The sequence below is a fragment of the Mustela putorius genome, unplaced genomic scaffold, assembly GCF_011764305.1.
Source record: "Mustela putorius furo isolate JIRA1106 unplaced genomic scaffold, ASM1176430v1.1 tig00003871_pilon_pilon_pilon, whole genome shotgun sequence".
NCBI classification, from domain to species: Eukaryota; Metazoa; Chordata; class Mammalia; order Carnivora; family Mustelidae; genus Mustela; species Mustela putorius.
Genome location: NW_025422023.1, coordinates 10,185,377 through 10,202,381, shown reverse-complemented (window position 1 = coordinate 10,202,381; position 17,005 = coordinate 10,185,377). Strand labels below are relative to the sequence as shown.

Sequence of the window (17,005 nt, the reverse complement as noted above, 5' to 3'; positions counted from 1 at the left end):
TCTCAACATCCCCATTCCCTCATCCCTATCCTGGCACTAGGCAACCACTGACTCATTTTCTATGGATTTTTCTCTTCTGGGAATCTCATACTGCATGTGGTCCTTCGTGACTGGCTTCTCTCACTTAGCCTAACAGTGTTTTCAAAGTCCATCTGTGTTGTCACATTCACTGATCCTTCATTTCTTTTTATCACTAATACTTTATTGCATGGATATACCCCATTTTATTTATTCTGTTCATCTTGAAATTCTTATTTCTCTCTTGAAGTCTTTCCTTATGACAGAAGCTCTGATAGCATTTGTAGTTTGTCTGACCAGACTATATTATAAAATAGAAGAAATTGAATGTTTTCTCTTTATTCCTGTATTTTAGGCTTGAATGGCAACTAGATTACAGATTTCCTTAAATTCAGAGAGTGTTTTAGTTCCCTGTAGGGCTTCGCAGAGTACTGGGCACATCATATTCTCTCATAGATACCTGTTAGTTGGTTAATACATTCTCTTAGTGTCATAAAGGTAATACTTTGTGAAAATGCTTTATATCTTCTATTTAACTAAACTATCATAAGAATTTTGTAAAGTCCGAGAAAAAAAGTCCATGCATTTGGAAATTGTTAAGCTGTGCTCCTGGTTTTATGGCAATTGAAATACTATGAAGAAAGATAAGCTAGATTACTCAACATAACAAGGGTATTATGCTAAGCAAAATAAGTCAATCAGAGAAAGGCAGTCATCATATGATTTTACTCTTATGTGTAATTTAAGAAACAAAACAGAGGATCTAGGGGAAGGGAAGAGAAAATAAGATACAACGACATCAGAGAGGGAGACAAACCGTAAAGGACTCTTAACAAAAACAAAATGAGGGTTTCTGGAGGGAGGTGTATTCGGGAAGATGGAGTAACTGGGTGACAGACATTAAAGAGGGCATGTGATGTGATGAGTACTGGGTGTTATTTGTGACTGATGAATCACTGAACTCTGCCTCTGAAACTAATAATATGTCATATGTTAATTAGTTGAATTTAAATAAAAATGTATTAAATCAATACATTTCATTGGAATCTGCCTTTTAAGATTGTGTAATCTCTGTGAAATATTTATTCCTTTAGTTTTTAATTAAAAAAGATTTATCTAAGTTCATGTTTTACACATCTTGTTTTAAAAATATTTTCTTTTTTAAGCAAATGGCAAAAAGTGAATTTGATTTTTGAGGGCGTCGACACAGTTGCAAAAGTCCTGCTAAATAGTGTTCCTATTGGGAAAACAGGCAACATGTTCAAAAGATATGTAAGTATCCAGTGACGTCAGGTTAAAAGCTACTGATGCGTGTTTGTGTGTTAATTGTTACGTGTTTGTGTGTTAATTGTTGTGAATAGAGAAAGTTAAGTGCATAATTGCCCACGCAGGCAATGCTTTTTGTTTTGTTTGTTTGTTTTTTAAAGATTTTATTTATTTGACAGAGATCACAAGTAGGCAGAGAGGCAGGCAGAGAGAGAGGGAAGCAGGGTCCCTGCTGAGCAGAGAGCCCGATGTGGGGCTCCATGTGGGGCTCCATCCCAGGACCCTGAGATCATGACTGGAGCAGAAGGCAGAGGCTTTAACCCATTGAACCACCCAGGCACCCCAGGCAATACTCTTTGAAGCATGGATTAGGTTACTTTCTTTCTCAGTTGCCTCATTGTTGAGTGATGAAAACACCACAGACCTCGTGGAGTCGTGGAGTCGTTGTGAGGACTTAATAAGCTAATGATGTAAAACATTTGACACAGTTCTTGGCACAGGAGAAGTGTTCAGTGAATGCTGTTCCCTTCTCTGTTGTTTGGTGATCGAGAGTTTCATGTGAAACGCCAAATGATGTTGCATTAAGATATCATATCCTGGTCTCCATTCCAGGGTAGAACTTTTCAAAAACAAAAATAACTTATGACTTAGAAATAACATGCGGTTCATACCAGAGAGTCAGGTTGTCACGAAGCATCTAGGAAATTCCCTGGCTGTTCAAGGCCACATCTCAAATAGCCAGAGCAGACATTCCAGGACTAAAGATATTTTCTGCTTGCTCTCTTTGCCCGGGACCGTCATCTGTCAGTACAAATAGAAGGAGAAACCTAGAAATCTACTTTTGGGTAGGAGAATGTGTTCGCTTGTACCTATAAGCAGGCAACTAGGTTATACTATTTCAGTGAAGTGCTTTCTTCTACAAAAAGGCTAACCCTAAAGATTTCAATTATTTTACTCATCTTTCATGCATTTTTATATATCTATATCTATATCTAAAATTTTACACACATGTCCACTTCCACATCTGTTCTTTCCTTTAATGCAGAGCTTTGATGTTACCAGTGTGGTTAGAGATGTGAATTCCCTTGAGCTGCGTTTCCAGTCACCAGTGTTGTATGCGGCCCAGCAGAGCAAAGCTCACTCTAACTACTCTGTGCCTCCAGACTGTCCTCCGCCTGTGCAGAAGGGCCAATGCCATGTAAACTTCATTCGAAAGGTAACAGTCTTGCAAATGGAGGGGGCGTTAGGCTTGAGGGTGAGGTATGCCAGCATGTGAAATGCTTGTTTGAAGACACCAATAGTATTTTATTTTATTTTTAAATATTTTATTTATTTATCAGAGAGAGAGAGGGGGGGGGGGGAGAGCGAGCACAGGCAGACAGAATGGCAGGCAGAGGCAGAGGGAGAAGCAGGCTCCCTGCCGAGCAAGGAGCCCGATGTGGGACTCGATCCCAGGACGCTGGGATCATGACCCGAGCCGAAGGCAGCCGCTTAACCAACTGAGCCACCCAGGCGTCCCACCAATAGTATTTTAGAAGTTGGGCATCTCTTTCCTGCCTGCTTCATGGGATGGAACACTTGAAATAAGAACCAAAAGGTTATATGAATTTTTTGAAGAATCGTTGTCTTTCTAGATTTTTTTCCTGAAGCATGCCTCAAACTTAGGTAACAACAGAAAAAGAAGAAAAATAGGTGACTGATAATGTAATTTGACAAATTATTTTTTTAAGATTTTATTTATTTATTTGAGAGAGGGAGAAGGAGGACATGAGCTGTGGGAGGGGCAGAGGGACAAGCTGACTCCCACTGTGTGGGGAGCCCAATGTGAGGCTTGATCCCAGGACCCTGAGATTATGACCTGAGCCAAAGTCAGATGCTTGGGCTGACTGAGACACTCAGACACCCCTACAAATTATTTTTTTAGCATTTAAGTTTATCCAACTTTTCACCAGACTGTATGGTTTATACTTATTAGTGATTCGTGTTACTAGGAAGCTTTCTGGAAATACTGATATATTTGCTGATGTGTTCTTATATTTTACTGCTAGGTTCACATAAAATCTAATGACATAAAAAAAAAATGACAAAATCCACATGATGATTATTTTTCCTTGAGTTTCATCTGAGTCTAAATGACTTGAGTTTATTCCAGTATGGTTGGATTAGTTTGCTCTGTGGCATTAATTTTTTGATTTTATTTTTATTAAAAAATTTTTAATTGTGATAAAATATCCATAGCACAAAATTGGCCATCTCTACCATTTTCAAGTGTGTGGTTCACTAGTATTAAGTATATTCACATTGTTGGGGGACAAATCCCAAGAACCTTTTCATGTTGCAAAGCTGAAACTCCATACCCATTAAAAAACAATTCCCAGGGATGCGTGGGTGGCTCAGTAGGTTAAGGGTCTACCTTTGGCTCAGATCATGATCCCAGGGTCCTGGGATGGAGTCCCGCATCGGACTCCTTGCTCGGCAGGGAGCCTGCTTCTTCCTCTGCCTGCCATTCCCCCTGCTTGTGCTCTCTATCTCTCACAAATAAATAAAATCATTAATAAATAAAAACTTTTTATTTCCCCCTCCTCCCAGCCCCTGGAAACCACCATTATTTCTGTTTCTATGAGTTTGACTACTCTAGATACCTCCGATAAGTGGAATCATGCATATTTGTCTTGTTGTGCCTGGCATATTTCGTTTAGCATAATGTTCTTCATGCTGTAGCATGTGTCTGAATTTCCCTTCCTTTTTAAGTCTGAATAAGATTCCATTGTATGTACATGCCACATTTTATTTATCCATTCATCTGTCAGTAGACATTTAGGTTACTTCCTCCTTTTGGTTATTGTGAATAATGTTGCTGTGTATGGATGTACCAATATCTCTTTGAGATTCTGCTTATAGTTCTTTTTCATCAAGACCAAGAAGTGGGATACTACAGTGTATGGTAATTCTATTTTGAATATTTTTGGAAATTGGCATTTGGTTTTAAAAAAACAAATGTAAGCATTGGTTTCACTGTGAAGATATTGAGAATATTTTTCCAGTATTTATTAGCTAAAGCCTCAGTTAGTAAATTCTGATTATTTAAGTTAAGTGGCTCTCTTCAGACTGGCTGGATTTATCACTAAATTATGTTTCTCTGATACAAGTACTAAGGTCAAAATTATACCTCCTCTGGTTTTATTCAACCTACTTATATTTATGTCAGTGTCTCAATACAATTGTTTGTTCCTACTACCGTAAAGGAGTGGTCTGTAACTGAGCAGTCAGGTATCTGTGGAATACTGTGTACTGAGACTTGTTTAAAATTCACCTTTTGTTTTTGGCCTTCGGCTTCAAATGGCACAGTGGTTTGAATACTAGAGTTTGCGCGTTTTCTCTCTCTTCTTCTGTCTTTAATCTTTGAGAACCTCCTGAATCCTAATGTTACTTTTCCAGTCGTCAGTGAAAGGATGTATATGTTATGCATATATCCATGTAGTGGTTTTCCTCTACCCCACCATTCAGTTTGTGGCAAATAAAATACACTTTCGGGGCACCTGGGTGGCTCCGTTGGTAAAGCTTCCACATTTGCCTGGAGTCGTGGTCCTGGGGTTCGGGGATCCAGCCTGCTTCTCCCTCTCCCTCTGACCTTCCCCCCTGCTTGAGCTCTTTCTTTCTGTCTTTCTAGTGAATAAATGAAAAATCTTAAAAAGAAAGAAAACACACTTTCAGTTTCTCTAGATAGAACAAAGCCCTTATCACTGAAATCAGGAGTCAGACCCAAGATTCTGCTCTCAGGGTGTGTGGAACACTAACCCTGGGGCAAACTTAACCAGAGCACTGAATTGCATCTTGATGTTTCTGGCTAGACTAGCATGGTCTAGTGGAAAAAGACCTGAATTGGAGAGCAAGTCAGGAATCTTAGATCTGAATTCTGGCCTTAGGACCAGAATGATCTTAAGCAAGTCCATCATTTATGTATGGAGCTAATCCTTCCCTTCTTGACTGTGTTGATAGGAGCATACAGTGAAATAATAATGTAAATGCATTTTGCATGCATGAAGGGCTATATAGCTATTCAGAATGTAAGATAGTGTTTGTACTTATTTTGGAGACTTATTTCTGTGGTTACAGACTTCTAAGTGTGTTACTGATTATATGAAGTAAGTGGAGTAGCGCTATCAACACAGGTCCCCTCTTACCTCTGCTTTCTTCCCTGTTCAGCCTAGATGGTGGGGCATATCACTTCAGCTACCCTCTTAGCAATATTCTCCACCACCCCCTTGTTTTTTACCCATATCTCTGGCCATTCCTTTTAAGTTACTTTATCCAGATCAACCTATCCCTCTTAGAAGTTGTATCATTCATGCTTTGCTCTGTTCCAGACACATTCCTCCTTTAATTTTGTACCTTCTCTAAACTATCTCATTTAGCTTCACTTCTTCAATAACCAGTCAAATTTCTTTCTTTTTTTAAAGAATTTATTTATTTGACAGAAAGAGAGAGATTACAAGTAGGCAGAGAGGCAGGCAGAGAGAGGGGGGAAGCAGGCTCCCTGTGGAGCAGAGAGCCCAGTGCAGGGCCTGATCCCAGGACCCCGAGACCATGACCTGAGCCAAAGGCAGAGGTTCAACCCACTGAGCCACCGAGGCGCCCCACCAGTCGAATTTCTAATGACTTCTAATATTGTATCTAAAGTCCAGACCTCCAGGCCTTATACTGATTGCCTACTTGGCATCTTCAGTTGCCTGATTCACAGGGACCTAAAACTCAGGATGTCCAATACTGCATTTGATCTGAATCCTTCTCCCAGGGTTCCCTGACTTGCTGAATGGAATACCATCCAGGATAGTTGTTCAAGCCAGAAACCCAAGAGTTGTTTTTGATAACTCCTCCTCTCTCTTTTCCCTCTTCCAGTCCATTTCTAAGTCATTTTGACCATGTGGACATTACCTCTTCAATAGTTCTTTAATCTTCCTGTTCTCTATTTCTTCTATCATGCTTGAGTTCAAGCCATCATTTCTTGCGTGAAGTATTATCCTGGCCACCTAACTGCAACTTACAACCTAATTTACCTTCCTCTAATTAATTTTACATAGAGCAGCCAGAATCTTCTTTTCAGACAAAAATCATTATAGCACTGTCCTTAAAACTCTTCAACAGTTTCTCATTGCCTTTCTCATTGCTGAAGTAACAGATCTTTGTTTAGTCTGACTCATGCCCACTTCTGTCTTCGTCCCTTCTCTTCCTATTGTTCCCTCTTCATCTCCTGGAATATGTCATAGTCTTTTGCACCTCAAGGCCTTTGCACATGCTGTTCCTTCTTCTTCTTCTTTTTTTTAAAGATTTTACTTATTTATTTGAGAGAGAGAGTCAGAGAGAGCATGAGAGGGGAGAAGCAGACTCCCTGCGGAGCTGGGAGCTGGATGCGGGATGCGGGACTTGATCCCGGGACTCCCGAGATCATGACTTGAGCCAAAGGCAGTCACTTAACCAACTGAGCCATCCAGGTGCCACATGCTGTTCCTTCCAGAAGGGATGCTTATACTTCTCTCCTAAACACACTGGACAAGTGGTACTTGCCCTTCAGATCTCCATATGAAAGATACTATTATTCAGGGAAACCTTGCTTGATACTTTTCTTTCCTCTCCCCCATTAGATTGTTCCCTGTTGGTGTCTTTTGCCCTTGTGATTATTTATTCAGCACCTGAATTTCCTGGATACTGTGAACACTATAAATGGAAGGACTGTCTGTTTTGTACATTGATGTACTCCTGCCTGAAATATAAAAAGCAGTTCACAAATCTTTTTTGACTAATGAAAACTTTTATCTGAGGAAGTTTTATGAATAAGAGTGATTTGTAGCCCTTGGTGGGGAAAATAGTTTGCCTTATAAGATGTTGAATATTTTCGCCCTCCTCCTTATCCCTGTCTCTAATAAAGGAATTACATACTTGAACTTATAAACTCTTTAATAAATAGCCCCAAGATGACTTTCATTCCAGACATGAGAATCTGATGCTGAAATGGTGAATTTAGACAAATGTGAATAGTATAAAGTGGTTTTAATTCTCTGTTTTTCTCTGTAATGGAAACTAATTTATCTCTATCTCAGATAAATACAGATCTTAGGAAATACTTAAGTGAGAACAGTTTGGCCGATTCCTCAGGCTATATTCTACAAATGTTCCATTCAGAAAGAGCTTACTACTTATTGTGGTGTTTATTCCTTTCTAAAGCTCAGTTCATAGCCTCAATGTGTTTATTATCTTTATTTTTAAATGTTTCCTCATTCTTTATAGCTATCACACTTAAATAGAATGTTCTTTATGGTTAAATACAATGATAGGTTCAGATACATTTTTGGAGAGGTTAAAGAGTGCTTCAATGTCATATGCTTTTGAAGAATAAAAGTACATAATCAGATTTTAGGTTCTTAAAACATTTCTGCCAAACAACTGTGTTGCATAGGTTCATGTATTAGTTAACTGTATTAGTTATCTATTGCTGTATAACAACTTATGCCAAAACTTACCAGCTTAAAATAACATTTGTTATCGTAGTTTCTGTCAGTCAAGAATCTGAGTGTGGACTAGCTGGTGCCTCTGGCTGAAGGCCAGTCGTGAGGTTACAGTCAAGTATGGACTGGGGCTGTGGTAATCTCATGGCTCTACTGGGCCTGAAGTGTTTGGGCCGAAGCTTATCCATGTGGTTATCGGTAGGGCTCAGATTGGCGTCCAAGCTCACTTACTCATATGGGCCTCTCCACAGAGGTCACCTCACAACGTGGCAGCTGGCTTCCCTCATGGCCTGGAGATTATGGGAGAGAGTACCCAGAACAGAAGGTGCAGTTTTTTTATAACTTAATTTTGGAAATGATTATCACCTCTCCCGTATTCTCTTGTTTAGAAGTGATTCACTAGGTGTAATCCATTCACTAGGTGTAATCCATTACACAGGGCATGCATACCAGGAGGGGATCATCGGAGGCCTTTTTAGATGCTCTGTATGGGACACACACATATACACAAACACTATTGTGGACTGGATTGTGTGTTCCTCCCTGAATTTTTTTGTTGAAATCCTGATCCTCAGTTGCTAAAACTGTAACCTTGTTTGGAGATAAGGTCCTTAAAGAGGGATTAAATTAAAATGAGACTTTTAGGGTGGGAGATCAAGTATGAATGATGTCCTTTTAAGAAAAGGTAATGTGTGCGCGTGTGTGTACGCATGCAGGGCACGCATTCACACACACACAACACACGCAAGCACACACACACACAGAAAAGACTATGGGAAGGCCCAGTGAGGTGGTTGTCTATAAGCCAAGGAGAGAGTCTTCAGAGGAAATCAGACCTGCCAGCACCCTGATCTTTGACTTGCCAACCTCTAGAACTGTGAGATAATACATTTCTGTTGTTTACGCCACCCATTCTGTAGTATTTTGTTATGATAGCCCTAGCAAACTAATATACATGTATGTAATATTTTAGAAGAACATGTTTTCCATAGTGTTTAAATTTCATGGTAATTGGGATCTGGTTTTTTTCCCCTTGACATTATAGGAGCAGAGTTCCTTTGGTTGGGACTGGGGGCCGTCCTTTCCTACCCAGGGCATCTGGAAAGATGTCAGAATTGAAGCCTATAACATTTGTCGTCTGAACTACTTTGTGTTTTCCCCTATATATGGTAAGCTAAGAGATGTGATTTCTTGTTTTTCTTTTTTGAGCCTCCTCTATGTGATAAAAATTGGGCTTATAATTTGAATATGTAGATATACTTTCAGAGACTCATTTAAAAATTTTTGTGGCGCATTTATCAGCATTAAAAATATATACAAACTGTGATTTGTCATGAAAATTTACAATATAAAATAGGAAGGAGGTAGATAAACATTTTTAAACATATTTTGAAATGAAAAAGAAAGCAAGCGGGGCACCTGGGTGGTTCAGTGGGTTAAGCCACTGCCTTTGGCTCAGGTCATGATCTCAGGGTCCTGGGATCGAGTCCCACATCGGGCTCTCTGCTCAGCAGGGGGCCTGCTTCCCTTCCTCTCTATCTGCCTGCCTCTGTCTACTTGTGTTCTCGGTCTGTCAAATAAATAAATAAAATCTTAAAAAAAAAAAAAGAAAGCAAGCAAGAGCACTTGAGGTTTCTCTGAGCTAAGTGTTCCCTTCTAACAGAATTGGGCCTGCTGCCTTGTACTGCTCTTTGTGGTCTCGGTTCTCACTTTCAGAACTCCAGCTGTGCTGAATTCTTAATTTGCTCCCATCACTGGGCTGACTGTCCATCACTGCACGTTTTCTCCTCCGAAAGCTGTGACAAACTAGCTTTGTTAAGACTTGGAAATAAACTGGAATGCAAACAAGGCACAAAGAAAGTTTCGTAAGGTAAAGAAATACTACTTTTTCGGCCGAAGGAACTATTTATAAGAAAGGAGCTTTGAATAAAACCTCAAACGTGTCACTGACATCAACAAATCAGTGAAAAGCCGGTCAGATATTTGTTGAGTTGTTTGCCCGGCACTGTGTATGTTTGGCATTGAAAGGACCTAGAGTATACTCTTGCCTGCACATTGGTTGGGGTGGGGATATGTGAACAGTTTACCACACCAAACAAGGCTGTAATAGGCTTGTGGGTTGGGAGGCCCTGTAGTTCAGAAAACCAAAGATCAGGGAGGATTTGTGAAGTCAGGGAAACCAGTGAAGGGGGATCTTTTCTTTTTTCCCCCCTGAAGATTTTATTTATTTATTTGTCAGAGAGATAGAGTACAGGCAGGCAGAGTAGCAGGCAGAGGCAGAGGGAGAAGCAGGCTCCCCGTGGAGCAAGGAGCCCAATGTGGTACTTGATCCCAGGAACGTGACCTGAGCCGAAGGCAGAGGTTTAACGCACTGAGCCACCCAGGCATCCCATGAGGGGGTTCTTGAATAATACCTCGTGAAACTTGATCCAGTTATGGGCAAGCCTGCTGGATGGAATCAGCAAGAAAATGATGGGTCAGTACAGGAGTTCCGTTATCTTAAAGGTCCTGGGGACCGGAGATTGCTAGTCTATCAGAGCCAAATCTGTTTTCTAAAGGGAAAAACAAAAGCCAATCAGAGATGGTGGGTAATTGAAATAATTAGGTGCTGCTGGCATTTTTAAATGGGAAAAGGGCATGAAGAGATGTAATTTAAATTGCATGTGTAAATGTGGCCACTCTAGTGCTTCTGAACTCTTCAGAGGTGTAACTTGAACTGAGTTTTGCTATTAAATTCAAAGAACAGTTCATTCTTTCCTATTCCCACCGATATTTTTTTCTCAGGTATAATAGAATCTAGTGGAAGGAGAGGTCTGATTTTGCAAAGAGTTATTTATTTAAATTGTTTTGAAGTTTAATGAATGTTTTAGGTGGTTTGCGAAAAGTGCTGTTGTGTTCTAGACACCCAATACCTGCAAATATTTGAATAACACTGTTCTGGTTTAATTTAAAATTTTGAATATGAAACTAAAATTTCTTCCTGAATATGAGTCATTAGAATTCAGTTTATTAGTCCCTAGTGACTACGTGAATTTTATTGGAATTAAATCTATTTCAGTGATGTTTAAAATTTAATTTAGATTCAGTGTAATTCCCCATTTCAATTACATTTTTGATATTTTGTGACTGCAATATATTTTGTACTTAATATAGAGAAAAATATGCTTCCTGTTCAGAGGATATGCCCTGTGCATATTAAACATCAGTTCTTACTATGATTAATTCTATATAGATTTCAGTGTGGTTGTTGGATGTAATAAAGAAAATTGAAGCATAAACATGTGAAAGTGAGGAGAGGAACTTCATTTAGGAGTTTTTTTCAGAGCTCTTTTTCCAGTTTTCCTTTGGAAGACCGCAGTCATCACTGAAATCAATAGTTATTTAAAAGTTGAAAAATAATAAAGAGAATAAGCTAATATATTTTATGCATTTATTTGGTATATAGTATGAGGCAGGCACTGTGAGATGTATTAAAAGGATTTTAAGAGGATTAGCTCATAATCAAAACTAGACAAATATAACTTTTCTTTAAAATCACATAGGTTGGGCGACTGGGTGGCTCAGTGGGTTAAGCCATTGCCTTCGGCTCAGGTCATGATCTCAGGGTTCTGGGATCGAGTCCCGCATCGGGCTCTCTGCTCGGCAGGGAGCCTGCTTCCCTCTCTCTCTCTTTCTCTCTCTCTGCCTGCCTCTCTGCCTACTTGTGATCTCTCTCTGTCAAATAAATAAATAAAATCTTTAAAAAAAAATAAAATAAAATCACATGTGTTTATTTTTGAAGATTTTAGTGTGAAATGAGGCTGGCCAGAACTAATGCAGATGGGACTATCTTGGGGAATAGTAATACAGATAGTTTGTATTTTATACTTTTGCTCGACTGTCTTCTCTAGATTTCTAAGCTGAGCTTATATTCCTTCTGTAGTAAGGGAAGAAAGTCGGTAAAACAACCTATTTAGTAATTTCAGCCAACTTGTTATGAAGGGCTTAACTGATTTGACTGTGTGGCACTTTCTACCTTCTCCCTATTGAGGCTAGAAGAACGTAACCTTATTGTTTTTCCAAATGTTCAGTTTATTTATGAATTTAAAACTAGTAGGTTTACCACCGAAGGTGAAATAACTGACCATAACTTCCCAATTTAATCGTGTGCAGATGACAGTAAAAAGTCTTTTTAACATTTAAAAAATTAACTTGAAATTCTTATGAATTAGTTTACTTTATATATCTATTAATACATTTACAAACTTATATATTTATATCAATTCATATATATAGATAGATAGATATCCTTTTCTGCATTCTCAGTCATTATAATGATGGTTTCTAAACTTTTTCACTTTTTAGTATCCTGTGGTCATTTGTTTGATTTTGCCCTAACCTCAGCTTCCTCAATGATTTCCACCCATTCTTAATGTTTAAGATAATAAAAACAAATTTATATTTGAAAAAAATACTGAGGTCAAAGGAAAACAAGAATTACTCCCGTTATGTCTTAGGCTTCTGTCATTCATTTATCTAGGTATTAAGAGAGACCAATTCATTGACATGACTTTCTTTAAAACCTTATTAGAAAATGTTTATTTGAATAATTCCCTTGTAGCCCTGAAATAGTCTAATCAGGTTTTAAACAGCAGTAGCTGCTCTAGGGCACCCACATTTTCAGTGTCTTAAACAGTGAAAGATTGACTCTGGTATTGAAAAGGGAAGCCCAGAGGCTTTTTACTGGATGTAGAAACCTAGGAAGATTCTCCTGTTCTTTTTTCTTGGGGAGGGAGTAGAAGAATGACCCCATCTGCTGGGGGCCTGGGGGAAGTCTCTCTGGAATTGGGTTTCCAAGGTGGGGAGGAGAGATGGGGAGAAGATAGCTGGTGGGGGTAGATGCCCCAATTCCAAAGATTAAGACATTTATAAGCAAATAATCTGGCCCAAACGGCAGGCCTTGTCTGGTGGTGGTGGTGGTGGTGTGTGTGTGTGTGTGTGTGTGTGTGTGAGAGAGAGAGAGAGAGAGAGAGACAGAGAGAGAGTGAGAGAGAGAGAGAGAGACTCATACATATATTCATTTATTAATTGTTTTTTCCATGCTAGGTCTTTAATATTTGTAATCTGATGTAAATTGTTCACATTATGCCCGAAAATGTATTAGGGAAGGTTGATCATGTAGTTTTATGAGCTTTTCATGAGATTACATAAACACATTAAGTCCAAATCTATAATAAGTATGTTCTGATGAAATGCTGCATTGTTACCACAGCCAGGAAAAAAAAAATAGTATAGAGAAGTTTTTCGGTATGTGAATCCTCCTCTTGAGCTGAGGTGAGCTGTGGGTCTTTGACCTGGGGTGCTTGTGCACTTCCACCATCTCAGAGATGCTGCCTTCCCCCGACCCGATCCACATTTCCTTGCTGCCTCAGCCTAAAGTGCCCCCTCCGTCATTCTCCAAGACCTAGCCTTTGGGTTGGAGGACTTAGTTTGGCTAGATCCTGGCCTTCCCCACAGAAGTCTGTATTGAAGGTCATTGCTCCCCTTTGATATAGGGAATGTAATTACAACATAATGATGATTTGTCAGTCTTGCACAATGCCTTGTTTGATGCATTTTTTGAATGCATTCGTTTGAATCACTTTTTCATTCATCTTCGAATTACTTTACCCATAAAATAACATTATTCACCCTTGAAAATATCTTTATGGGTAGGTAGGTTGCTTGACTAATCTCTCCTGTGATTAGCTTCTGAATAGATTTTTTTCCCTCTGGAATTTACCAACTTATCTTTGGGGGGAAATTGTGCTTTGCGGTCTGTTTTGCCTTAGTTTCATCTTTGAGGATTTTGTCCTGCTGAGTAAGCGAGGAGGTCTTGCTGCTTGGTAAAAGAAGAGGAAAACAGCTGTTGTAACTGTGAGCCTGCCTTTCTGGCTAATGCAAGCTGTTAGCTCTTTGAAAAGCAGCTGCTGAAGGCTGTCCTATAATTCTAGCAGGAGCACAGGAAAATATCCTGTGTTTGAATTGAAACCTTCTGTGGCTTGATCATTTCAGCTTGTTGTCACTGCTGTTTCTTCACATGCACAGGAGGACCTCAACACGGCAGCTTTTCATCACTTATTAAAGATGCAAGAAGCAAGCAGGCGAAAGGAGGAGCTGTTAGATGCTCAGCAGGGTGAAGCTAATCAAGGCAGCTATCTTTGAATAGCTCCTGCCCCGCCCCCCAGATAGAGCATCGGTTTTCTTGTTTTTTTAAAGATTATTTATTTATTTATTTGACAGAGAGAGATCACAAGTAGGCAGAGAGGCAGGCATAGAGAGAGGAAGGGAAGCAGGCCCCCTGCTGAGCAGAGAGCCCGATGCAGGACTCGATCCCAGGACCCTGAGATCATGACCTGAGCCAAAGGCAGCGGCTTAACCCACTGAGCCACCCAGGCGCCCTAGAGCATTGGTTTTCATCTTACATATGCAACCTCCCTTCCTTTGCAGATCCTTTTTCCCATGCTGACCCGAATGTTCTTCCATCTCCGTGTTCATTCTTAACCCCCAGATGCTGTCCTGTATTCTTAACTATGACCTTTGGGTATATTTCTCTATGTAGATTCAACCTCTTGCTTCTTTGGGTTGGGATATAATTTATAGTGCCTGTTAAGGTTTACAGACAGTAATGATTCAAGAAATATATTTGTATTCTTTGATGCTCCCATAACTGTTGTCATGCCCTTGTGAGATAGTTTAGGTTACAAAGATGGTATTTTGACAAATGAAGGAACTGTGGCAACATATAATTATACATTTAGTAGAGGGTCAGACACACTCTTTATGGTTGTAGATTTCAGCATTCTTTTTCACAGACCCTTTTATTAAGAGGCTAATATTTTATTGTTATATTCTGCCCTCCCCCCGTTCTTTGTTTCACATTGAATGTATCTGATACTTGGACTTAGGATTCTGAAAGACAAAAAGTACCTTTGCTTTTATCATTTTATTTTATTTTATTTTTCCATTATGATAAGCATACTTCTTTTTTAAAAGATTTTATTTATTTATTTGACAGATAGAGATCACAAGTAGGCAGAGAGGCAGGCACAGGGTGGGGGGGAAACAGGCTCCCTGCTGAGCAGAGAGCCCAATGCGGGGCTCGATCCCAGGACCCGGGATCATGACCTGAGCTGAAGGCAGAGGCTTTAACCCACTGAGCCACCCAGGTGCCCGATAAGCATAGTTTTTAATCCCCATCACTTATTTCCCCTATCCCCCCATCTACCTCTCCTCTGGTAGCCATCAGTTTGTTCTCTATAGTTAAGGGTCTTTTTCTTGATTTATCTCTTTTTTTCCCTTTGCTCTTTTGTTTCTTAAATTCCACATATGAGTGACATCATGTGGTATTTGTCTATCTCTGACTGACTTATTTTCCTTAGCCTCTCTCTAGCTCCATCCACATTGTTGCAAATGGCAAGATTTCATTCTTTTTATGGCTAAGTAATATTCCATTGTATATATATATACACCACCTCTTCTTTATTTATTCATCTGTTGATGGACACTTGGGCTGCTTCCATAGTTTGTCTGTTGTCAGTAATGCTGCTAAAAACATCAGGATGCAGGTATCCCTTTGAATTTGTGTTTTTGCATTTTCTGGCTAAATACCCAGTAGTGTGATTCCTGGATCCTCAAAGTATCTTTGCTTTTGGTTTTCCTCAGTGTTTATACACAAATTTCAGCATGTGCCTGCTAGTGTCTTTCTCTTTGAGAGGTGCTTCTGTGAGAAATGCATGCAAAGTGGAGAGCCCTAGAGTCAGGAAACCTGGACCCTTGACTTGTCTTTTGGCTCAGGAGCTTTTGAGTTACGTTCTGTAGTTGGGGCCTCAGGAACCTTGTCTACAAAGTGATGTGGAAATTGCCAAGTAGAAGAAATTCTTATTGAAGAATTCAGTTCTTCTTGAAGCTGGACACATGATTAATAAAGACATTGATACTTGGGGCTTAATTATAATCAGTTAAGGCAAGGGTTAAGATATAGTGTGAGAGTCTTTCTGGTAGTTATGGACACATTTGAATTCAAGTAACTCAGCCATGTCTTATTTTTCTACTTCTGTGTCTTTTTACACTTTCCTTTTTCTCTTAAACAACTGAATAAAGCTTTTTTTGTTGTTTGTTTTTTTAAAGACTTTATTTTTAAATAATCTCTATATGCATCATGGGGCTTGAACTCACAACTTCAAGATCAAGAGTCACATGCTCTACCAACTGAGCCAGCCAGGCGCCCCAAGCTGTTTTCTTTTCTGACCACATCTCAACAAAGAAGTAGACCATACGGGAATATAAGAGGAGAAACTGGTATATCTTAGAGGTTTTTTAAAGGTTAATGTGTTGGCCACATCTACGCAAACTGGAACTGTCTTGAAGGTTGTTTGGATGAAGTGGCAGCACACTTATTCTGGTTATGTAGCTGCCTACTCTTTATACAAATTTCCATCCAAGTCAGATTCTTAGTGGTTGGTTGGTTGGTATTTAAAAAGTCTTCCCTGAATCAGTTTTGGAAAAACTTAAAAGTGAGTCAGTGGCCAGAACCACATTCTCTGACCTTCTCTGGATAGGCTGCCTGATTGATTTTATATGGAACAAACTATAGACCATGGTTTCCTTTGCAGGGAGCGGGACATCAGTGAGGGTATCCCTGAGTCTCTGGAAAGGCCTCAAGTTCTAGAGAGAGCAGGTCAGCCTTGCCTGTTTGCCCTGTTTTGGCAGAATTCCTGTGTTGTCTGGGCTCAAAGTGAGGAGAGGATGTAAAATCTGGTGTAATTGGGAAGGAGACCTGGGAGGAGATTTTGACTCATTTAATCGTTTTTCTTCTTACTATCCCCATCCCCAGTGCTGTACCCATTTTTTGGAATTGTTTGCATTCCACTGCTGGAGAGGTGGGAGTGATCGGTATTTGTTATCTTGTTTTGTTTAATCTCCGTCTTTTCTTTATTTTTATTTGTTTTATTTTTTATTGGAGTGTAGTTGACACAGTGTACATTAGTTTCAGGTGTTTCAGTGAGTCTATATACCATACTATTACAACACCATTGACTGTATTTCTTCTGCTGTACCTTATTCATTTTATAATAGGAAGCCTGTATCTCCCGCTGTCCATTAGCCATTTTGCCCACCCCGTTCCCCCCAGTCTTCTGCCCTCTGGCAACCATCAGTTCTCTGTATTTATGTAGCTGTTCTTGTCTTTTGTTTGTTGT

The 17,005-nt window shown here is 39.6% G+C and overlaps 1 protein-coding gene across 3 annotated transcripts in view; it reads left to right on the top strand.

Annotated features, from left to right (window-relative positions):
- The window catches only part of MANBA (mannosidase beta), a 122,884-nt gene that overhangs the window by 19,177 nt on the left and 86,702 nt on the right, over positions 1-17,005 (top strand). For all 3 annotated transcript variants that reach the window (XM_004748157.3, XM_004748156.3, XM_045067051.1), the window contains exons 3-5: positions 1,185-1,290; positions 2,330-2,500; positions 8,833-8,956. In XM_004748157.3, coding sequence (XP_004748214.1) covers positions 1,185-1,290; positions 2,330-2,500; positions 8,833-8,956 — 401 coding nt within the window. The remainder of the gene's footprint in view (positions 1-1,184; positions 1,291-2,329; positions 2,501-8,832; positions 8,957-17,005) is intronic.